General features: G+C 49.7%; 2 protein-coding genes across 6 annotated transcripts in view; one reads left to right on the top strand and one right to left on the bottom strand.

Annotated features, from left to right (window-relative positions):
• MCPH1 (microcephalin 1) overlaps positions 1–25470 on the bottom strand; it is a 113982-nt gene that overhangs the window by 28203 nt on the left and 60309 nt on the right. The window lies entirely within an intron of this gene.
• Positions 8034–25470, top strand: part of LOC144932354 (angiopoietin-2-like) — a 56492-nt gene continuing 39055 nt past the window's right edge. The window contains exons 1-2 of one of the 2 annotated variants that reach the window (XM_078856301.1): positions 8034–8513; positions 8769–9232. In XM_078856301.1, coding sequence (XP_078712427.1) covers positions 8801–9232 — 432 coding nt within the window. In that variant the 5' untranslated portion in view covers positions 8034–8513; positions 8769–8800. The remainder of the gene's footprint in view (positions 8514–8768; positions 9233–25470) is intronic. The other variant, XM_078856300.1, reaches the window with a different exon arrangement.

The following is a 25470-nucleotide window of genomic DNA, read 5'->3' on the forward strand; positions in this document are numbered from 1 at the left end:
GATTAAATGGGAAAAACGCCGTTGGTACGTGCACCCCTCCCGACTGAAGCCCTATGCGGCACCGTGTGACCCCGTTCTGTGCCGTAACGACCGGGCGTGTGATGTGACCGTCGACTTGGGGAGGGAGGTGTCGCAGGCTGCTCCTCACGTGTCTCCACCTGACCCACCCCCAGGTGCCTCGGGCTTGACGGCTGCTGACCGTCGGGAACCTGAACCCCGCGGCACGCACGGGTCCTCGATGCCTGGCCAATGTCTTCCTGAACTGCCGGCACCACCGGACGTTCAACCGCGTCTGGTGCCGTACGACGGACCGGCAAGGCGGACTCGGGCTAGGGCACAACAATTTTCATGAAGACATTTTTTTTCGACACCGAGCTCGCCCGGTGTTCCCCTCTGCCGGGGTAATGTCCCGTTGTAGGGACGCTCGGAAAGAATGGGACGCTGCACGAGTCGAGAGAGGAAAAAAAAAAAAAAATTCCATTTATTTTTCTTTCTGCATACACATTGCTATTGTCACTCGCCGGATTGTATATATTGTTCTGTTGTCGCGGTGGCATTGGTTGATGGTTGCGGATGGTAGTGTTCGCGTTGTGTTGTGTTGTTACGTTAGTTGTTGTTCTTGTTGTTGTGTTGTGTTACGGGGCACACAGGGGGGTTTGTATATTTTTATAGCAGCCGGGTCGGCTGCGAGCTATGTGGTAGGGGGTGATGTAGTGGTGGTGTTGACGTGCGCCGACTGTAACAGTGATGGATCACGGGGCGGCGCGGGGTGCGGGGTTGGGCACGCGTTGTGGGCGTGGTGTGGACGCGCGCGCCGGGAGTGACAGATGACGGGGCGGCGCGGCGGGGGTGCTGAGACACGCTGAGATGTGGGAAAACAGGATCGTAGCCAGCGCCCAGTGATTGGTCGAATAGGATGGGTGCTCGCAGCGACGTCCGCAGGTGGGGTATAAAGGGGGACGCGCGAGAGCACTCGGGGAGAGTTACCCAGTTGAAGACCAGAAGACGGAGCTGAAGACCTAGTGCCCCGAGACCCCTAGTCCCGCCGTCCTTGTGGGGACCGGGGCCCTGTGTGGCTCGGAGGCGAGACTGTGGGACCCGGGGTCCGACGCCCACGTGGGTCGGGCTGGGGACCCACAGTCAAGACGGACACCCCGGGCAGGGAGTGTCCCGAGTAGCTCAGTGGGCGTTAGTCGCCAGAATAGCTCAGTGGGCGTTAGTCGCCAGGGTAGCTAAGAGGGCGTTAGTCGCCAGGGTAGCTAAGAGGGTGTTAGTCACCCGAGTAGCTCAGTGGGCGTTAGTCGCCAGAATAGCTCAGTGGGCGTTAGTCGCCAGGGTAGCTAAGAGGGCGTTAGTCGCCAGGGTAGCTAAGAGGGTGTTAGTCACCCGAGTAGCTCAGTGGGCGTTAGTCGCCAGAATAGCTCAGTGGGCGTTAGTCGCCAGGGTAGCTAAGAGGGCGTTAGTCGCCAGGGTAACTAAGTGGGTGTTTGTCACCCGAGATACTAAGTGGGTGTTAGTCACCTGTGAACGAGTTTGGTAAAATAAAGAGTGTGTTACCCGTGAAGTCGTCTCCCGCCGAGTTACTACATTACATATGGATGGCTTCATGAACGAATCTTTAGCATGAATGACACAATTTCAACCGAGAGGATGGGTACAAACTCAGCAATCATTGGAAGGACATTATCAACCAGTTTAAGTCACAACTAGCTGTGATGTTGCCACCTTGTCACCTTCCGATGTTAGTTTTATTTTACTAAATATGGGACGAGAAATTCCAGTTCCTGCAGTGTCGTCCCTGCATTGGGGTACCACAAGTTGTTAATTTCATGCGTCTACCCTATTCGCATAACCATCCCGGCTTGCTTACCAGGACGCTTGGGCTACGCCCATTTTAAACCTTTAACACAGCTTGCCTTTAGTGGCTTCCCCCCTTGTTTCCACCTGATGATGGTCGCTTGTGTTGCGATCGAAACGTCGTTGTTTTTTGTTTATTTCCTTTTTTTTTAACCTATCTACGTGACTTTACCGAAAGACCCAAAGAATATAAATTCCCGCAGTTACGAAAGCTTTAAGTCAAGATTTAACGTTGTTCCTTTGTGCCCCATAGCCCCTATTAGTCCACGTGTGGCGGAGTGCAGAGGATTCTTGTGAAGTCAACGGACTCACGAGAAATGGCGATGATTTGCGTGACTGCCAACACTTGGCCAGATGGCCATCACACACTCACCTGTAACCACATCCACACACTCACCTGTAACCACATCCACACTCTCACCTGTAACCACATCCACACACTCACCTGTTACCACATCCACACTCTCACCTGTAACCACATTCATACACTCACCTGTTACCACATCCACACTCTCACCTGTAACCACATTCATACACTCACCTACAATTACATCCAGATACTCACGTTGCTTTGTTTTTAAAAGTTAAAGACTACATGTACACTGCAGTGCTAACAACATATGCCTCCGTCAAATGGCAACTCACTACACCAGGGGTCTGCAACCTTTAAGACATAAAGAGCCACTTGGACCCGTTTCCGAAGGAAAAAATAAACTGGGAGCCGCAAAACCATTGCAACTATTAAAACAAATATAACACTGTATATATTGTTTCTTACCTTATTGCTATATACAGGATCGTGCAGTCAGCTGTCAATCTGAATAAAAAAAGGACGTTTTCACTTAACAATGTAAAATATATTTTTGCAAATTAATAGCTAAATTACCTGGTTAATGGGATTTTTGCTCCTGAACCTCAGTGCACAGTGTCTGCACATCAGGGCTGTAAGACGTCACCTTCATTTTCACACAGGCTTGCAAGCTGTCATCTGTGAGGCGTGATCGATGTTTGTTTTTAATATAGTTCATGTTGGAGAAGACCTGCTTACATACATATGTGGAGCCGAAGATCGACAGGACTCCAAATGCATACTTTTTCATGTTTATATAAGTGTTGGGGATGGCATTCCATGTTTCGAATACAAGTTTGTCCTGTTTGGGAAGGTTTTCAATATCACTCCATTTATGATTCTGAGCCAGAATGGCCTTCTGACGGGCAACATCCTCAAGAGTAGCGGTCAAGCATTTGAACTTGGACACCCATATATCTTTGTCGGCTATATCGGCCAGTTCCATCTCAAGATCAGGTTGACTTACACCTGCAAATGCAGTCATATTCAATAGGGATGGATCGATCGCCAGGGGAGTGACAGGGAAGGATAATGTCGTTTTTTCCTCTCTGAACTCACAGAATCGTTTCCCAAACGAACTTTGCATTGTGGTGATTGCAGACTTGAAATATTCCAAATTTATCGTATCATGACTTTGTTTGAACTCTCTCAAAGAGGAAAAGTGAGACAGTGTACCTCTCTGGAAATCTTTGACAAACACTGTCAACTTGCGCTCGAATGCCAAAACCTCCTCCAGCATGTGCAGGGCTGTGCCTCCTTTCCCCTGAAGGGTTGTATTTAGCGTGTTTAGATGTGCTGTCATGTCTACCATAAAATGTAATTTTTCCAGCCACTCTGGCTGTTCCAGCTCAGCAAAGGTGAGCTCTTTGCTGCCCAGGAAGGTTTTTACTTCTTCCAAACATGTGACAAAGCAATGGCAACGTTATTGCCTGTCACCGGGCGGGCAGTGTGGAGCGGAGCGGCGACCTGTCAGCAGCGGCAACGCCAGAGCAGGTGTCACAGTGCGCCTCCTCCCCTCGCTAGCATCCGCCCCGGAGCCGCGGTCAAGGTTCAAAAGAGCCGCATGCGGCTCCGGAGCCGCAGGTTGCCGACCCCTGCACTACACCATAGCCTCTAAACAGCAGTGATGAACTCCAAAGTGAGCACGTGGAAATGGGAAACTGTTAAAGTCACATAACTGATAATTACTGCCAAGGATCACAGCTAAGAGCTCATAGGAAAAGCAAAGCAAAGCGAGGAATGCAGTGCAGATCACCTCCCTGTTTTTATCAACACAGCCGGGTTGCCAGGGCGTGCACTCTAGACTTTGTGAACATCAGCGAGGTGCAGGTTTGTCATGAAGATCGGGGCTCTGGAAGAGGCTCTGTGTTGTCTCCTCAAGTGAGACTGCGGGAGAAATGACTTCAGCGTGCAAGACGCAGCTGTGTGAGTATTCTCTATATGTACGCGTAGATGCACAGCACATTTTAGGCTTTTGCCAAAATGGCACAGAAGCGGACATGAACTATAAAACAGATCACTGAGCAATAAAAACGTAATGATTCGTTCAATTTTCTTTCTTGCCATAATTAATTCTCATGTCATAGTATTACAATCACTGGAGTACAAAGTGTGCTAACAGCAACAGCAATAAAACAGTTATTCTTCCTAAAATGTCCAATAAATTAATAAAAACTATTATTTGGTGATACTGCATTCACAGCGGTGCACAAGTACACATCACAAACTCAACAACACTGTGGCCTTCAAGAGACAAAGTAGAAAATAGACGACGTTTTGGGCAATGGCCCTTCTTCGCAGCACATGCCAGAGAGGTGGAGTTGACACGAGTAGCAGACACCACGTTATATACCATGGGGCCCGAGAAGAATACAATCGTAGTGAACACTGTTTACACAACCCACTTGGTGGATCACATCACGCACAGTGAACCCAGGAAGCCATCGCTAAGTGAATTATGAAAAACCTGTTAATCAGGAATTTTTAAAATAATGTTTATTATTTTATGCAGTTCGAGGCCCCATGGTATATCACGTGATGTCTCCAACTCGTGTCTACTCCACCTCTCTGTGTGCTGTGAAAGGCTATTTGAAAGCCAAAGTGTAATTGACGATTGTGGTTAGTTTTTTTCCAATTAAAGAATGCACTGCTCATCACATTGCCCTTTATTAACGCAATTAATTTGCACAAATCTTTACTTAAAGCTTTCGTGACTGCAGGAATTAATATTCTTTGGGTCTTTCGATGAAGCCACGTAGATATAATAATAAAAATATCACGATGTTTCAATCGCAACACAAGCAATCGTCTTCATTTGATTACCGTGCTTAAAATTGAAACACGTTCCAAGGCGGAGTAGCTCAAACTTAAGTCACCGCAGCTGATTTTTAATTAGATTTAAAGCTTTCGTGACTGCAGGGATTCATCTTCTTGGTTCTTTCGGTAAAGTCACGTAGAAGGGAAATAATAAAATAATAAAAATAAAACATAATAAAAAACAATTCTCACGACGTTTCGGCCACAACGCAAGCAGCCGTCCTCAGGTGAAGAACAGGTCTGTCGGAAAGACAGCGTCTGAATGAGCACCACCAAGCTTGGCAGTGTATATTTAAGCTGGGTTGGAGGGGGAAGGGCGCCTTGACAAAAGAATTTGCATATCAAAAGGAATTGTGCATATTTATGGCAAATGTAGATATGGGATTAGTCACTACTTGTGGAATGCGTAAGAGGTGGGGGGGCTTTCAAAGTCATATTTTGCCCGTGCATTATGTAGGATTAGCAGCATCAAAGGGAGGGAGTAGGGTTAGCAGTAATAAAGGGAAGGAATTTTAATAGTAAGGAGCTGCAGCAGCTAAACCACCACGTAAAAAACTAAAATATAAACTACCTCAGTATCATCAATATACTAAATATACTCTCAGCTTATTGGAGAGTAAACCCCCCACCCACCTCCTACGCATTCCACAAGTAGTGACTAATCCCATATCTGCATTTGCCATAAATATGCAGAATTCCTCTTGATATGCAAATTCCTTTGTCAAGGCGCCCTTCCCCCTCCAACCCAGCTTAAATATACACTGCCAAGCTTGGTGGTGCTCATTCAGACGCTGTCTTTCCGACAGACGTGTTCTTCACCTGAGGACGGCTGCTTGCGTTGTGGCCGAAACGTCGTGAGAATTGTATTTTATAATGTTTTATTTATTATTATTTTATTATTTCCCTTCTACGTGACTTTACCGAAAGAACCAAGAAGATGAATCACCGCAGCTGCTTCGTTACACACTCGGAAGTGACACACCGGTTAGCTTTATTGAACACCACATTTTTGGCAAACATGACCCACAGAGGGAAAAAAAACCTCCCACATTCATAGCTAGGAAAGCAATGCACCGGCTAGGGTGAGTTGAAAATAAAACATCTGCATGCATACCCTCTACAAACCGCAGAGAGATTTTATTGAAAACCAACGCAAACCATCGCTGCAATTTGATGCAAAGCAAGACCAACATTACGGTTCACAATAAAATCATCGTGCCCCAAAGACAGCTAATTTATTGTGCGAATCACTGTTGCTCTCCATAGCCAAGGGTGTTGGTTTCCATATAACGGTCTGGCTAATTAGGGTCACTTATGAAAGGCAAATGCCCAATCGGCAGTATCTATCCCTACATTCATCACTACGACAACAGGAAAACACGAGGAAACATGCACCACGAGCCAAACAAATACATTTCCATTCGAAATTGCAAAGCGGCAGCTTCAGGCCACTTGCTCTGTTTGTGGATGCACTGCCATTGGTCTACTTCCTCCCTACACTTATATGCAATTAGCCAAGATGTCATAATTAAATGCATGCCTAATCACTAATAATTTTGAGACTCTTGGTCTGTATCCAGCTGCCGTCATCTTACCATGGAAAATACGATAACATTCTCGCTTATGATGAAGACCAGGCTCATCCTATTAAAAATGAGACACACACCACCCGGCATTGAAAAAAAATATTTGCTTTAAACATTATGGTTCAGGATCCCAGCAACAACTGTCCTGATATCTATTTGTAACATCCCAACGCTGATGATTGAGCCATCTTCACCCATTGCACTTTGCTGGGATTGTCAGAGGCGGGGGCGGGGGAGCTGCCAGTGATGCTGGGGTCATGACCCCATGACCAGGGAGCTCCTGAGAGACACAAAGCGCAGATTATCATCTCCTCGCACATCGCCAGTGTCTCTGCCTGCTGAGCCGTCAGGAAGACCGAGAGTCAGCGAGTCCCCACGATCAAATTGAGCGCTCATCTCTACTGGCAAACCTGAAGCACTGGCATACATTCCACATTTTCATGGTAAGGGCCAGTCTATCCATTGTATGATCCCTGTTGGCTTCCCAACGACGGTACTCATTATGGATAGCAAACAGATAATGATCTGAGGTGACCCCCAGCTGGGATTTGCACTGCAACCTTCCGCTTGTAAGTCATGCGCTACAAGGGCAGTCTCACAAAGCCAGAAACTATATATTTTAAATGTGAGTGTATATTTACATATGAACAGTTTTAAGTGGCCGATTTTTTTGTTATAAAAAAAGTATACGAATTTGGGACCTTTAGTGATGTTTTCATAAACTTAAAACTAACCACGAGTACTGTAAGAAGCTTAATTTTAATTGCAGATCTGGGAACTCTACACTACCAAAGCAATTCAACAAAAGCTCCGTTGTATTTTGTCCATGTGTGTTTGCAGTACTTTGCAGACATCCTTATTAGGGTAGCTTTGTATTTCACATTCTACCACTCCGTTCGAATTAAAACAGCACGTCATCAGCAACGCAAACAAGACCTTCCATTTTAAGGGAAAAACGATCATCTTGAAAAAAACCCTCCCATTCATTGAATAAAAACGTTAATTGCTTGCACGGGAAAATGTTCGCAGTAGTCAAGGGTGAGCACGTTTTCACCGCTCATTTGAGGATAAAAAAACCTCTCTCAAGTGGCCGCCGGCTTCACAAACGCTGACAACACAAGCGTCCCTCCTTTGGTACATCGACGGCACAAACGTGTCGTTATTCTTTGCTCGCACGACGAACCCGGCTCTCATGCCGGCACCGAGGGGCATTCAGCGGCGCACAATGCACGACGTCCCGGCGCGGCACTCGGAGCGGGCGGCCACCCTCCGCTGGCTCGCAGCGGAATCCTCTGCCGCACGCTCCTTCCACAGCTGATTGTGCCCTCGCTTGTGTCGCACGGCGGGGGCCACAGGGCTCGCATTGGCCCCTCCCCTACAGAGGTACTGGATGGGGGAGTGTGTGGTGGGGGGGCCCACGCCTTATTCGGGACCAACGAGTTCCAGTTGCTCACAGGATGGGAGGCGCTTGGACAACTGTGACCGAGGGGCCCCAATGAGTAAAAAAAACGAACGCCACATTACGAGTAGAAAGAGAGAGAGAGAGGGCTCTCAATGACTGGGGCTGCAGGGTGGATGGATGCGGGGGCTGGCTGCTCGCATGAAAACGCGCGCATTCCTGCGCGGCTGTCATGTACGCTGAGGCAGTGAGTAGGAAGGGCTCATTGCTTTGGGCTGAGCGCAGGAGGAGCGTTGCGCTCAGTGGCTCCCGCCGGTGGTGAGCAGAAACGACGGGGGCTCGGGGGCACGGGGGGGACTCGCAGAGATCCCGAGCGTGGAGCCACGCGGCTCCAAAGTCAGTGCAGCGCCAGGACTCGGGAAGGAGGAATGACAATCAGTGAGTGCGTCTGACCGAAGACCCGAGATATATTATTATACTTGTATATGCGTGCAAAGAAAACAAGGTATTGCAGCCAACAAACTATGTATACTTTAAATATAAGAAACTATATTTCGGAATGATAGTAAAACATATCAAAATATACTCTAATCGATGCCAAATTCATATTAATTGTCAACTGTAAATAACAGCAAAATTTATTTAAATATGCATTATGAAGTAATTGGAAGAAAATGCCGTGAGCCGCTGACATCGCAATCGAGTGACTCCGACGTCCAGCTCTATTTCAGCAGCCGTATGAACACGTTTCTGTTGACAGGCCTGTAAGCTCATCACCGTCCACGCATCGGCATGGCTCTCCGAAGACTGCCCGGGGTGCTACCGCCACAGCTTGCACCGGTGGCACCGCTGGCGCTGGCGCTGCTGCTGTGCGCCGGGGTCTGTACGCCGGCCTTCCCGCCCTCGCCACGGAGGTCGGCGCCGGGCGAGTCGCCCGGCGGCGGCGGCGGGCGGCGCTCGTTCCACCGCGTGCAGCACGGCGCCTGCGTCTACACCTTCCTGCTGCCCGAGGTGGACGGGTGCCGGGCGACCGCGGCCGACCGGGGGGGGGCGACGGGCCCTGCCGCCGCCGCGGCGTCCCAGAGCGGCTACGGTGGCAACCCCAACGCGCTGCCGCAGCGCGATGCGCCAGCGTCCGCGGCGACCCCCGAGACCGAGTGGCCGCAGCCTCGGCTCCAGCAGCTGGAGACTTTGCTGGAGAACAACACGCAGTGGCTGCGCAAGGTGAGGCCGCGTGGGGCCCTCGGGCACGCACACACGCACACGTGTCGCCAGGGATGAATTCCTCGTGAAAGACTAGATGAGCCTGGTCACCAGCTGCCGCAGCCATAGAAGGAGTTATTCTGGATACGGTAATGGGTCGTCATCCCAGACGGACCCAGCTAAGTTTAAGCCCTGCGCTTCGCTAAATACAAGCGATCGTAAATTCATTTTACAACCAATTTAATCGATGAAATTTACGACAACTTCATCATTTATCCTGTCCAGGAGTGACATCTGAAAAGGTTTCTTTCGAATGTCTTTTTCTCGGAAAGTTGACAATTAATGCAATCATTAAATGTTTGATTCCACTATAAATGTGCGAATGAAGCGTCATTTAAAATCAGTTAATTGTACAAGCAAGGTGCGCTGCATGGTACACGGTAAAGGCTGACTGGCACGCATTATCCACCAAAAACAACTCCTGTTAGGTCCTCATTCTGTTGACATTTGCTCGGCTGCAACTTAGATGGAATCTCTTGAGCAGCCCTCACCTACAGCTGGACTAGGCGAGCAGGTGCAAGCCTGGTTTGTGTGAGTTAATATTAACCGTGGAGGCAACGGTACTTTTGGCACGCATGCTTGCACAGGGGCTACGCACCGCATTTATGAATGCAAGAAGGCTTTGATTATATTACACATGCATTTTTCAATGCGCATTCCACAAATCAGACATCACATCGTAATGCACGCAAATACGGCGGAAACTTCTAACATTTGCTAAAAGAAAAGCACGAAACTTAGAATCCAAATTGACCTTTACCCGACTGAAGCATCCACGTTGCACAATTAAGATTTGGTTATAAGACATTTCAGAATGTCGGAGAAGCCTGTTCGATGGATATCTTGGTTTGCTACTCATAAATATAAGCCTGAGATGACAAAAAATAGTTGTTTAAATGATAGACGTAATTTTATTATTATTTATGAGACACTTAGTAATGGTTCATTTTGGAAGGTACAGGATATTATTTTCATCAGCTACTGCAACCGCAAGCCCAAGACTTAATCATTAAACTCCCGCAACCTTTGCACGTCCAGTGATGCTGTTGTTACAAAGCAAGGCACTGAAATCCTGACTCACACACGAGATGTCACGAGACCAGCCGGAAACACTCTCCAGCATTCAACTATTTCAGGAAATATTCAATTCGAATATTTTGAGGTCAGTAAAGTACTTATTATCGTAATAAAACGCAACATGTTTCTTTACTTGGAAAAATAAACACAACCGAAGGAGTGTGCTATCAAAGTAGAGGCAAAACGCGGTGTTATTTGTCTCTAAGACAACACCGTCACTTGCAGGTGCCACGCTGGCTGCGCCACACCGCAGCGGAGCCCCGAGTGACGCTCCGCATGCACACTCCGGAGAGGTCCCCGCAATCTGCACAAATCATCGCCGGGGCTGCTTTTACAGTCCACAGCCTCTCGTACTGCACGGCAATCATCGCGCCTGCGCTATATCCCACTCACTCTGGCCGACTCCGTGCGGACAGGGTCCAGATTTGAGAGTTTGTCAGGCACCGAGCTGCTGGGGTTCATTACTTTAACGATTACTCTGCTGCGGTCGCCTCTCTCATTGGAAGCCTCACTGTCTTAACGAACCCATGCCTGGTAAGTCCTGAGAATAAGTGTGCCCGGGAGATATGTTTCATACCACATGTCCCTGTAGCGGTTGGCTAGACAATGGTTTAGTGTGTCTCTGCAAGGAATCTTTCCTTTTGAAGTCCTGGGGTTCGTGTGCGCGCTCGTGTGTACGAGCGTGCACGCGTACATCTGTGGGGGTACGAATGTGTGGTCAACTGAAGTTTTATTGGCCAGCTATCAGGTGAACTATTAAACCCACCACAGGAAATGTCCCACGTAAGGGGATCATTATTACATTTTGAGAACCCCACGTGTGTAACGCCGGAAAGCTCCCCGGCACTTGTTGGCGCACTGCTGCAAGAGCGGCATCAGGTGCTGACACAGCGCGAGCGTGGGGCCGGCTGTGCCGGTAGCACGGCGCCACACCGTGCCACCTCCACCCACGTGCCTCAGTGGCAGAGCAGGCGGCTCGCAATCGGATGGTAGCGAGGTCAAACCCTTATGGGGGGGGGGGGTCGCTCAGCCCGTCGTCCCTCCGGGGTTGTGTGAAGTCAACGGTAACTTATCAAGTGGAGATAACGGCAACTGCCAAAGGAACGTGGAATTTCCACCACAAGCTAAGGGCTGCAATGAGATGCGTGCTGCCGAATGCTCATTGTAGCACAGAAACAGTTTGACCTCTGCTGATATGGTAGTGTTGATTGTAACACGTGACTAAACGCACAACAAATAACGAACAAAGCCAAGGTTGTTTGTGTGAGCGGCCACGCTTGTCGAGCGCCACGGCGCACGGAGCAACGCGCTGAAGTGCGAAAGCACGCAAATCAACTCATCTTCTTTCCCGACACTGACGTGCGCTTAAGATTCCTTGGTTTATTTGGATTGTCAAAGAGTTTCAGAATTAAATCTTGATCTTAACCTACGACTTTGACAATACAATTCTTTTCAGCTCAAAGCCCCATGACAGAACCACACAGTGCATGTTTATAAACGCGATACATAAAGCGTAGAGTCTAAATCAACGCTGACGCGGGAGCTGTTGCCACCATGCCGAACAGAGGGCCTCCTCCCCACTCGAGCAAGCACACTCCAAACAAACCTCTGCGTGTCTTGCACGTTGTGCCCATGTGCAGTACACTGCTCAATATAATATTCTAAATAACAAATCCCTCCGAGACCATTGGGGTATGGGCTGTTAGTGAGCACCTGTTAAGGCCGGCACAGCGTGCGATGGCAGTGGTGTGGCCAGCTCACATCAGGGAACCTTTCTCTCATCAGTGCCGATGTTTACGCAGCTCCAGGAAACCCGTTTAACGCCGAGGCCGGATGTTGTTCCTGGCTAAGACTTAAATCCAGGTAACCAGGATCACAGGGTAGCCTGGTGTAACATATATTACAATACACACACACATGCACATAGGAATGTATGTATTTATTTTACATACAATACTGAAATTAATTGCATTTTTTAAAGTCACAACTTACAAGTTATTGTATTTGCAGTTTCTTTTTCAATATATATATAGATATTGTTATAGTGGGGTGCAGAGGCGCACACTGCTGCCCCGCAAAACAATTAGACGGCGTATCTCAACGTTTAGTCATCGACTAATTGTGGGATTTTTCACGAGAGTAAAATTGTAAAAAACAAACAATTAAAGATGTATATTTCATTTTAGACACATTTAATGAGTTAGTCACTTTAAGAATGCAGGCAGAATTGAATATTTAAAAGTCACATGTAAACAAAGATTTGTTTGCGCATGAGCCGAACCTCGAGCTAGGTTGATTGGCCGATGGTTTTTATAACGGACGGAGGTTTTGTCGTAAAGCGCCCTGGGGATGCACGCGTGCAGAGTGCTCTTTACAGAAACTTGTATTGTACTGCGAGTGAGGGAAACCACGTCCCATTGGGGGGGATGCTTGGGACAAACATAACGGGCAAGGAGCGGAACGTTGCGCTGGGTGCTCCATCGCTGGGAAGCACGAGGAGGGGGAGGAGTGAGAGGCAGGGAGCTCCAGCCAGTGAGTGTGGCTGGTCAGCATGACCGGTGAGCATGACCGGTGAGCGTGGCCGGTGAGCTTGGCCGGTGAGTGTGGCTGGTAATTGTGCTCATGCACCCAGTCCAGGCTACGTCGCACCCCAAGCCTCGTGTACGCAGGCTGTGCCCCCAACTCCACACATGCTCCTAACGTCGCACAGCAATAGCACGGACACAATGCACGCGCTCGTGCGTACACGGAGTGATGACAAAGCCACAACGTACACACGTTTGTGAGATTGCGCATGTCTAGAGACTGATGGTAGTGAGTGAAATGTAACAAGACGTTAGAAAGCGACATTTATATCTCATCTTTCAATCAAGGAACATTAAAAGACACATTAGAATGTATGATATGAAATCGATCCTTGCTACTGGGTTACAACCTTAGGTTTAAAACCCACAAATCAGATGTATAATTTTAATTATGAAAAATGAAATGCAGAAATTACACCGGAAATAATTTGGTATTCCAATACATCATTTACCTAAACTTGGTTTTCATGCAAAGTGGAAGACAGGAAGCAATGTAATTAACCGCGCGAACCGCATGCCGCGTAAATCTGGCTACGTACCGTGGGCTGCGCCACAGCGTACCTGGGAACGTTTTGGGTTAAGTTTCCATTCCAACATCCAAGACCTCTGCCAAGGTCACCGGCACTGCGGGCCTCGTCGCCCCCCGTGCACGTTGCGGGAACGCTATTTCGCTGCTTGACTCTCTGACTTCGGGTAACAAAAAAATTCCAAACGAGGCCCTGCGCTTCAAAGACGTGCCAGGCGTGTCAAATTGCACAAAAGCACCAGAAAGGTCTCACATCTCTGGTGCCAGGCATGGCCAATGCCCACACCCCCCCACCCCTCCCATAAAATAGGAGTGCGCGCAGTACTGGCCTGGCAACGGGCGAGTGACATTTTCTCTGGAGCCTTTGTGATGGTAATGATGAATGGTACAGCAGTGCGAGAGACCCCGGGGAAACCATTATAAGCCGAGCAACAGGACTCCAGCCACACACACATTACCATCCAAAAATAGGCTCCGAAATGTGGAAGCTTAGCTATTCATAAATTAGTTTTACCCCTTTCGCCGCGTTATTATGTTGCAGTTATAATGCTTTAACTTATACCCTGAAAGTAACAGTGTGATGGCTGCATTACTCTGTCAAACGCAGGCAGTGGTGACGCTAATCATACAGAATTCAGCGTGGATACGATTTTAACTGAAATCCACTTAGGAACAATTACATTTTTTCTCTTCTTATTACAGTTTGAAAGGTTAAACTAAAACATTCCCCAAACATGATTAAATTTGGGGCTTTATACGACTGTCACGCGCGTTATGAGCGCACGCCTCCCGCGTGAGCGCGGCGGTGGCTCGGCTGCCGTGGGCCGGCCGAGCCTCGCGCCTCGAACCACAGCGACGAGGCGCAGCCCCACGACGGCACGAGCCTTCGCTGCACACGCGGCACACATCGGCGGGGAATCAACCTCCAAACTAAGAGCCCCGCTGCTAAAGCTGAGCAATAATTTAGTTGTTACGATTGTGTTCGAACAAAATACGTTATTTTACTGCCCCTCCTGCGGAGGCTACGCACGCGTTCGGTGAGCACGTACTCAGGGGTGGAACTGTCAGTGTCTGCCTGCTCGAATGAGCGTGGAGCGGCATTCGGTTCGATCGGTGGGCCTGAGCCAGCGGTGGACACTCCACATTCCCTTGTTTGGCGCCAGTCTATCTGCAGAGCAACCACTGCCGACTTCCAACAGATTGTTGTTCATTTTATTGACCGGGGGGGGGGATTAATGCAATCCAGAGTGGGTTTATCGAGTGTCTCCATGCAACTGAATCTCAAGTTGCTGCATTAAAAACTGGGACAAGCATCTTGGAAACCAGGGAAAGAGTCAGGATTGTTTCTCGAGGTTATTGTCACAGCGTGAGAGGTCGGAAGCTACAGAGCAGAAAGTGAGGAGATGGAGGCATAGTAATGGTACAAAGAGACACTGTGCATAGAGGCACAGCCAGTTACATGCGGAGTTGCAGAGGAAAGTCCTGAGACTGGCCTTGGACAGGGGAAGGGAGTCAGCAGTGGAGATGACCAGAGAAAGGGAGTTCCACCCTCTTGAGAGGATGTCGACGGCGAGTTGGCGAAGGTCCTTGAGTCCACGAGCCCAGACCAGATACATATCTTCTTGGTTCTTTCGGTAAAGTCACGTAGAAGGGAAATAATAAAATAATAAAAATAAAACATATTATGTTTTATTTTTATTATTTTTATAATGGTTTCCCCGGGGTCTCTCGCACTGTTTAATTTTTATTATTTTATTATTTCCCTTCTACGTGACTTTACCGAAAGAACCAAGAAGATGAATCCCTGCAGTCACGAAAGCTTTAAATCGAAATTCAGATACATATCCCTCGTCGGTACCACATCACGTGACATGAGTTAACTGGGAACATTTACTTCTGTGGCCAGTAAGAGCGCATTATGTGATAACCCATTTAATTTACTCTCATTAGCCATTTAAATAAATCGGAACGTCTAAAGTTTTGCTACCTCAGGTGGAACCAATTCTTTGCTCTGGCCAAGGGACGACTTTGGTGTTTTGGAGCAGAGGGCAAATGGGAGGGGAGAGTCAACCTACGGCCGGGATTTGAACTCACAGGCTTCCGATCATTTTCCAATTAAACAGAAACTCTAAAATAAATACATCTAAAAGTAATTACCATAAGACTGCACACGCCACAGCAGAACTACGGCACGCCGTGCCGTTGGCTGAGAAAGCATACCGAGCGCACAGACTGCTTCTTTGAATATGCAGTGAATGAAGGCCACTCATTTACAAACTAAATATACTCGACGACCCTGGCTGGGTTCTGGCTGCATTATTTGCTTGGCCTGAAGCTGCGACCCCGCTGGGCCCCCTCGCCCCTCTGGCCTCGGCTCCACCGTCGTAATTGAGCGCTCGCCACGGCCCGACGGCGGGACGGGCCGCGCAACGTCTGCTCAATGTCGTCAAGCCCCTTCCACAGTCTATAATCAAACTCTTTGCCCTCCGTGGCGAGTCGGGTCATCACACCTCTACGACGGGCCCAGCCCCCTTCTCCTCAAAGTCAAGCCAAATTGTGTTCCTGTTTCCACGAGCTAAACTCTTTAGCATGTATACACCAGTGGTAAACATCCTACAGTCGAATGTTAATCCTCAACAAGGGTTTGAACTTGTGACTTGCCAATTGTGCGGCAAGCCTCGAAACACGGCGAATCCCAACCTGACAGTTCAGGCCCAATGCATTCAGCAGGGTAAGTAAAGCCAAATCAATAAATAATTGCCACCGAATGGTACTAATCCAAGTGGTTCACGGTGTAAGCGACTGGCTCACGACCGTAATACTTGGAGATGAAATCCTCTTCTGGATTGACCCAGCTCACCATCCTCCGGGTTTCGTAAAACGGCACCACCGAGTGTCCTCGCGTAGCACTTCAAATCGCTCAAACCGCCGCTCAGCGGCACGCCGGGGAGTCACCGGCGCTCCGCGGACATGCCGTGTCCGCCCCTCGAGCGGCGGTGCCAGATTTAGCAGGAATGCTGCGAGGACGAGGTGCAAGAAGCAGGCGCCTATCTTGTTTTGCGGTTTCGAGCGGTACAGGCTCAAGGAGGTGCTGCCTTACTGCTGTCGGTTGCTGTCAGCCGTCCCGATTAGCGCTCCGGCAGGATTGCCGCTCGCTTCACTCTCCCACTGTTGCTGCCACAGGCGTTCACCTCAAGGGGTGCAGCACCTACGCTGTTAACGTGCTGCGGGCACTAGGGTCTCAGCGTCCGTGAGGTCGTGGGGTCACCGTCTCTGCGTGTGTTGGTGTCCCCGTGTTGTTATTCCAGCACTGGAGAATATTTCACGTTGCGCATCTGTGCTATGCTTTGTGCCCGCGATGGGTACACGTGGATACAAGAGTGCACCACTGTGCGCAGCGGCTGTGGCTTAAATCCTTAATTAGAAAATTGCCTCAATTAAATGACGAAACCCTCACTAATTAGTTTAGTGTGCTGCTTACGATGAGCTACGCGGACCCCATCGGCCCAATCGCTACGTTTGCGTGGATGCACTTCGCTGTTCTTGTCAGCCGAACAGGATAATGCGATGAGGCAATTGTCAGCGGCAGATTATAATTTTGGCCAGATTCAGATTCATGTCTGCTAAATGCCGATTTTCATGCAAATATTTTACCTGGATAATCCCTTGATAAGGAATTTGGCTTGCCAGCATGTCCAGGGTTTGAAGAAATATTTATTGCATCCTTAACCCGAATAACTGTGGTGGTTTCTGTATGATATTGACCTCCTGTACTGTGAACGTAACCAGAGCTGGGATGTGTAGCATAGCATCCTTAGCCAAATGCACAGGTTCTGATTTCTAAGACACGCTCGCAGCATCAGAGTGACAGCAGCATACCGTAGAGCTGGCATCGTGGGCTACTGAACAACAACACTGGGTATTTCTTCTCGGATTAGGCTTGAGCTGAGTTTAACCTATGCCACTGGGATCGATTGCACAGATCACGGCATGGGAAACGAGAGGGGTGGGACGCAGCTGCCGAGATACCGGCACTGATCCCCGAGTAGAACGAGCAGCCTCGGGCCGCGATTACTGCGCGGGTGAGAAAGACGGTCAAGCTGCAGATTTATCGGCCGTAGAAGATGCAGACCACACCACCTCCCCACGACAGCCGAGCACGTAAATTATGTACAATAATTCGAGGCAACCGCGTGTCGCTAACTTTACACAACAGCGCCACGTGTTAGAGCACACACATACACTCTCACGTGCTCTCAAATATGTTCTTATTTTAAACGAATTTTCTACGTGGGTTTTTTTTATAACTACACTGCAAATCGTGGAGCTCAAGGGGTATGAGGCCGTTCCATGAGCCCCCTTAGTTCTGGCTGTGTCAAGCCACAAGTGTGAGCACGTCCATTTGGTGCATCGGTCACCATCAGCTCAAAGCCAAATCATCATCATCATCGTTATTAAATCCGTGCCATAACACAAATAACCAATGCTGTATTTGGGCACAGGCCACCGATCTCATTATGAAACAAAATAATGTTACATCATTAATAATTAGACTTGTCTTTGTTAGATCCACAAACAGTAGTGGTAGAAAATTCTTATAGAGACCGACCCTTGCTATACGTGTGCATGAGCACCGCCCTATGCTTGTTTGACCGTGAGGACACCTTGGTCAGCTTTGAGTGACCAATCAGCACCAACCCGATGATGCTGTGTGCCCGAGCTCTCGCTTCAGCCGAGCTATGCACGTCATGTGCAACACTGGCACAGAGTGGCAGTGCAGTGGTCAGCGTAGCGCGTTCCGAACCCAGAACCCTGAGCCTGATTCCGAGCTATGACGAATATGAGCGGCCAGTGACACGAGAAGCGATCTTTACGCCTCCAAATGACCAATCTGTACTCACCGGCGAGGTGAAATATGGACAAACCACCATCACGACCGACGTGGCGTGGGGAGGCCTTCATCCAGTAGTGGATCGCCCAAGGGCTGCACCTGAATCTTTTATGGATATAGACCCATAGGCCTGCCCTTTGAATAATGTGTTGAGTAAGAACCCAAAGAGGTTTTTGACCGTCACCGAGAAGATAGGCAAATTTTGACATTTTGGCCGACAGGTCTTCATCGTGAAATACTGCAGCTCAGAGAAGTTCATGATTCAGCGGAGGTGAGCAGTGGGGGCTTTCTGTGAGAGCTGGCGACACGGGTGAGGGGTGGTGAGGGGGCGGCCAGGCCGGGTGATGATGTCACTCTCACTGAAGGGGAATAGTTCTTTAAAGTGTAAATCATTCAAATTTATTCAGACCTTGACAATGGGCCGATTGCGATCGTTTCCTTACGGCTCTTGTAATTTACCGGCCTGCACAGCGAGTGTGCCTCTATTCCTCCACGTACAGGTGTGATTTCAAACATTGTGGAAATGAGCGTTCATAGAAAACGACCGCACATGAAGAACAACCACCCAGAACGTGATACTGTTTTAGCAGACAGTTGAAGAGCTCAGATGACCCCTGCTGCGATTTAAACTCGCAACCTTCCGATCGGAAGTTGAGCCTTGTTGCAATAGTTTCTCACTACATTACACGTGCATAGTACTGCATGGCGCATGTGTATATGTGTGCAGTGCGTTTTGTGTCGAAGCGGAGTGAATTTAGTTGTGTTGCATCCTAAAAGTGCAGAGGTTTAGCGCGCGAAAGGTTGCAAATTAAAACCCCAGTCAGAGTTAGCTCAGCCCTTCATCCCGACAGGGTGAATAAACTGAGTGCAGCTTTGTGCAGAGTTTTCTTATACTGATGGTTCTGTGGACAAAATGACCCTCATCAAACAAACGTGAAATGTCCAACACCGTCTCAGAGTCGTGAATGAAGATGAGCAGGACACCACCCTCATTTGAAGAGGGAAACACTCCTACTCTTTTGAAGAGTAATGGCTTTTTAATTTAAACACACACACGCGCGCGCATGTGCGACGCAGAGAATCCACTGTGCCTTCACGCAGAAGTGCGTCTGCCGGGCGGAGTGCACGCTGCTCCGACGCCAAGTGTACATTTCAATCGTCCTGCAGGAATGACAACTGCCGTGAGGGACACACTGGACACTCTGCCCGGGGTCTGGTGAGTCCTATATCCTTAAATAGTGACTAATTGCAGCTCTTAGAGAAATAGTATTTGGTTCTTTGTCATTCTATATTACAAACAAAACATCGATTGCACTTTATAATTCAACCAAAGATAATAGAATCCACTACACAAAGAAAACTAAAAAGAAAAACATTCCCAGTTTTCTACATTTTTTAAATCCACTCTTGTTAAAGGAAAACAGAAATTATTTTCACTCACTCAAAATGAAACTGGCTGAAGGTGCATTCAGCAACTTGGCTGTCACCTGCTGTGACCCAACCAAAAGCACAAAGACAAATATCCCTCATGTAGCCTCGAACAAAAGACAAAGGTCCCCCGTATAGCCTTGACAAAAAGTTGGGGCAAGTGCTGTTAGCGAGCACCTATGAAGGCCGGCGCGGCATACGAGGGGGTGGGTGGCAAACACCACGCCCGGCCGCCTCTGTCTCCCCAGTGGTGATGTTTTACATACCACGCCAGGTACTCATGTGAGGCTGAGTCGACTTAGGGGAGGCCCGGGACCGATTCAGATGATCGTCACCGGTGTTGGCCGTGAGCGGGAATCGAACTTAAGTTGCCCGGTTCGTAGCGCAGTGCGCTACCCGCCACAGTACTGCTCCTCACAACATACGCATGCACGCATACACACAACCACGCACAGCGGCATGAACGCTCGCTCGTGATACTCCGCGCGCTGGTACGACCGCCCGTGAGCGGCGTGCTCCGCTAGCCGGCGGCACGGTGAGCGGCGCGCGCCTGTCCATCACGGCCCTCCCCAGTGCCAGAGTCTGTTCTGGCTTTGTTGCAGTGTGGCAGATTGATCGCCCGGAGGGGGTCCTCCTGTTCTGACTTTATTTTCTAAAGAGCGGAGCCGGTCAGCTCGCTCGAAAGGCAGGAGCACGTCCCCGAGAAAGTGTTTCGAAATGTCACCGGAGGTCGAAGGTGAATCCCGAGAAAGTGAATTATCTCGCGCCTTACCGGCAGCGCTCGCAAGACGCTACTGTCACAACGTGAGCACGAGATGTATTCATTAAGCGCAGCACTTTCGCCACAGAAATAAGGACGCTGCAGATTTAGAACGACTCACTAAAGGTATTCATCTGCAAGCATGTTGATATTATACATGTTAACACGAGGATTGCCAACATTATATTGTTTCACTGTAATGCATGACAACTGCCACACATTTACCAGATCCGTCAATGTTCAGTATATATCAGAAGAGGTTTTCCCCTTTTTTTCTGGCAACAAAACAGCTGTGTTAAGATGTTAAAACCCCAAACTGAAACCTTTTACATGGATTCATGTCTGCATTAACCACAATACTTGTGGTGAGAATGCAAACAAAAAAAATACTCTGATAATATGTGCATTGTCTTTGAAACGGATTGGTCTACACCAGAGACAGCTTTCTTTTGAGCCTCGTCTCAAAACGGTGTTAAACCAGACGACGCCAAAAGGCGTCTTTTGTATTGTGGTTAATGCAGACATGATTCCTTGTAAAAGGTTTCAGTTTGGTGTTTTAACATCTTAACACCTGTTTTGTTGCCAAAAAATAGGGGAAAACCTATTCTCATATTTTGGTACTAGCAAAGGAGGGCCCATGCTTCAGTATATATCCATAACAACTTAAACACATTTCACCATATGGGGATATATTTTATTTAATAAAATATGACTGCATGCGCAGCTTGGCTCATTGCAAATAAGCTATGCATCATATACACTCAGATAATGCATGTACATTACAAAAGATAATATCTGAATACTGACTACACTGCAGTCATATGTAGAAGCCAGTATTATTTTTCTTCCATATTTAACTTTCATCATCATTAAACTTTGCCTCAGCAAATTAATGAAAATTGCATTCGCAATATGGTTTGCAAAACCTGATGGACAATGCTCCTAATAGAAGAGCCACACTTGTAATGGGCCATGAGATGTCCAGAAGAATGATGTCTCTTCACTGAATGGAGCGAGGTCCTCCCAAGATCAGGAAGGTCAGAGGCGTCTCCCTTAACCTCAGGAGCAGGGTGAGAGGAGCAGCCGGACTCTGGCTGGACTTCAAAACGGCTGCCCTTCCCAGCCAGCGGGTCACACATGGGGCAGTGGCACACAAGTGGAATTAATTCCATTCAGATTGCACATTTTTGCGGGGGTTTACGATAACCCAAATTAGTCCATTACCTGGTTATCTGCAACAGATGATACTCTCAGATGTAGTGTGTGATACATCAAAGGGAAACGCACAAGCAGAATGAGAACCCATTTACCAAGTGTCAATAGAAACACATGCACAGCGGTGGAACTGTGCTGGTATCCCATACCGGCGCTTCTCAGAACACCGCACACGTAAACCGGCACTCTGCACAACAGTTCCTATTCCTATACGAAAGAAGTTCAACATTCGTTGAACGATACATACAACGATACATACACACATACAACGATACACATACAACGATACACACATACAACGATACACACACGCATACAACTATACATACAATGCATACACATACGATGCACACACACACGCATACAACTATACATACAATACATACACATACAACGATGCACACACGATACACACGCATACAACTATACATACAATACATACACATACAACGATGCACACACATACAACGATACACACACATACAACGATACACACACACACATACAACGATACACACATACAACGATACACACACACAACGATACACACACACACGAACAACGATAAATACACACATACAATGATGTAGAGGATAAACGGCAGTGAGCATCAGCTGACCCTTCGACATTTACATGGCGAAGCCTGCACATGTGTAAATGCTGGTCTATTTAAGTCAAAATTTAAAGCAGTTTTTGTCAGCAAATAGATTTCACTGTAATGCGTTTTGTTGAGTTTGTGGCTCATCCACGCTGTTATGTTAAAGTACTTTCCTATGAAATACTTTTATCGTGTACTCTCTTTTTTACAATTACATAAAAGCACGATGATGCCAAACACAAAAAGAAGGAAAACTGCTTGATTAATTTACAAGCCCAAATTCCATTTTTGTCCATTGAACAAACTTGGACAAGAAGAAACGTATTATTATATTCAGTGTGCAACCCACCGTAACCTCACCAGAACTGCCGCAATAAAACCCTAACAGGGATGAGTTGCAGTGCGCAATGCGTGACGCTTTATGCCCCAGACGCTGTGAAGCACAATATTTGGAATCCCAAGCGTAATTGCCTTTCACTGCCCTTGCGTGTCCCCGTAACTCTGGCTTGTAGCGTCTTATCAGCGCACGGCACTCCATCATCGGCGGCCAGATACTGTGCCATTCCACACTCGACTCAGCGGCGATGGCAGATGCGTTGTCACCGTGTGCGCTGCTGGCGCCGGGCCAGCGCGCGAGAAGCGCTGTGGCTTCAAACGCTGCCGCTCCACCCACACCACGTGCTCCACCCACACCACGTGCTCCACCCACACCACGCGCTCCACCCTCACCTGCCGCTCCACCCACACCTACGCGCTCCACCCTCACCTGCCGCTCCACCCACACCACGCGCTCCACCCTCACCTGCCGCTCCACCCACACCTACGCGCTCCACCCTCACCTGCCGCTCCACCCACACCACGTGCTCCACCCTCACCTGCCGCTCCACCCACACCTACGCGCTCCACCCTCACCTGCCGCTCCACCCACACCACGCGCTCCACCCTCACCTGCCGCTCCACCCTCACCTGCCGCTCCACCCTCACCTGCCGCTCCACCCTCACCACGCGCTCCACCCTCACCACGCGCTCCACCCTCACCTGCCGCTCCACCCTCACCTGCCGCTCCACCCTCACCTGCCGCTCCACCCACACCACGTGCTCCACCCTCACCTGCCGCTCCACCCACACCACGCGCTTCACCCGCACCGACGTGCTCCACCCTCACCTGCCGCTCCACCCTCACCACGCGCTCCACCCTCACCTGCCGCTCCACCCTCACCACGCGCTCCACCCTCACCTGCCGCTCCACCCTCACCTGCCGCTCCACCCTCACCTGCCGCTCCACCCTCACCTGCCGCTCCACCCACACCACGCGCTCCACCCTCACCTGCCGCTCCACCCGCACCGACGTGCTCCACCCTCACCACGCGCTCCACCCTCACCTGCCGCTCCACCCACACCTGCCGCTCCACCCACACCACGCGCTCCACCCTCACCACGCGCTCCACCCTCACCACGCGCTCCACCCTCACCTGCCGCTCCACCCTCACCTGCCGCTCCACCCACACCACGCGCTCCACCCTCACCACGCGCTCCACCCTCACCTGCCGCTCCACCCACACCACGCGCTCCACCCTCACCACGCGCTCCACCCTCACCTGCCGCTCCACCCACACCACGCGCTCCACCCTCACCACGCGCTCCACCCTCACCTGCCGCTCCACCCTCACCTGCCGCTCCACCCACACCACGTGCTCCACCCGCACCGACGTGCTCCACCCTCACCACGCGCTCCACCCTCACCTGCCGCTCCACCCACACCACACGCTCCACCCTCACCACGCGCTCCACCCTCACCTGCCGCTCCACCCTCACCTGCCGCTCCACCCACACCACGCGCTCCACCCTCACCACGCGCTCCACCCTCACCTGCCGCTCCACCCACACCACGCGCTCCACCCTCACCACGCGCTCCACCCTCACCACGCGCTCCACCCTCACCTGCCGCTCCACCCACACCACACGCTCCACCCTCACCACGCGCTCCACCCTCACCTGCCGCTCCACCCTCACCTGCCGCTCCACCCACACCACGCGCTCCACCCTCACCACGCGCTCCACCCTCACCTGCCGCTCCACCCACACCACGCGCTCCACCCTCACCACGCGCTCCACCCTCACCACGCGCTCCACCCTCACCACGCGCTCCACCCTCACCTGCCGCTCCACCCTCACCTGCCGCTCCACCCACACCACGCGCTCCACCCTCACCACGCGCTCCACCCTCACCACGCGCTCCACCCTCACCACGCGCTCCACCCTCACCTGCCGCTCCACCCACACCACGCGCTCCACCCTCACCTGCCGCTCCACCCTCACCACGCGCTCCACCCTCACCACGCGCTCCACCCTCACCAATGGTGGTCCGCAAGGCCGTGGGGGAAGTGGGCCGTGGAACCGTTACAGATACTCAGGATTTTTTTTTTATACCAGATATTGTTTTTTTAATCCCTATTTAGATTGTATTCTTGAGTCATACACACAGCTAGCTGGCTATCGTTTGAACCAGATGACTGCAGCATTGGTTACTGACATAAACATTATTTGATGTGATACAGGTGCATGGTGGTCCGTCAAATGCGTTTGAGAGTTGACAGTCGTCTGCGGGACCAGAGACGCTGTTGAGCACTGCCTGAGTGCGAGTGGTTGTCGCCTCTGTGTGTGGGGGGTGGCTCTGGGTAGTCTGGCCTCCCTCCTATACACCCATTCAGAACGACACCTGACACCAGACCTGAGACGTCACGTGACTGACACAGCAAAGTACCTCGGCAAAGTTGCTGAAGTGAGATGCGTACTGAAGTAATTCCAAGGTGAACAGTAATTACTTCTGCAGCTAAGCAGTGATGAGCGAGCTAGGTCAAACCTTGAATCGTTTCAGATGCGGATTCACTGCAAACTGAGCTAGAGAAGTCCCCATGATTGCAGGCTTCCCAGACACGAGCTCTGCTTGAGATGATTAACTTCATAATGTTTGGAGCGTTCGTGCTCGCGCTACCTCAGCCACCGCTGAACATGAGAGCTAAAGAGTGGGCAGAATCTGAACCTGTGACTGATTTAAAAAAATGTGAAAGCTAAAACCGAAAATATATAATTGAATGATTAGATCTCTAACCACAAAT

This window comes from Lampetra fluviatilis, chromosome 5 (assembly GCF_964198595.1).
Source record: "Lampetra fluviatilis chromosome 5, kcLamFluv1.1, whole genome shotgun sequence".
Taxonomy (NCBI): domain Eukaryota; kingdom Metazoa; phylum Chordata; class Hyperoartia; order Petromyzontiformes; family Petromyzontidae; genus Lampetra; species Lampetra fluviatilis.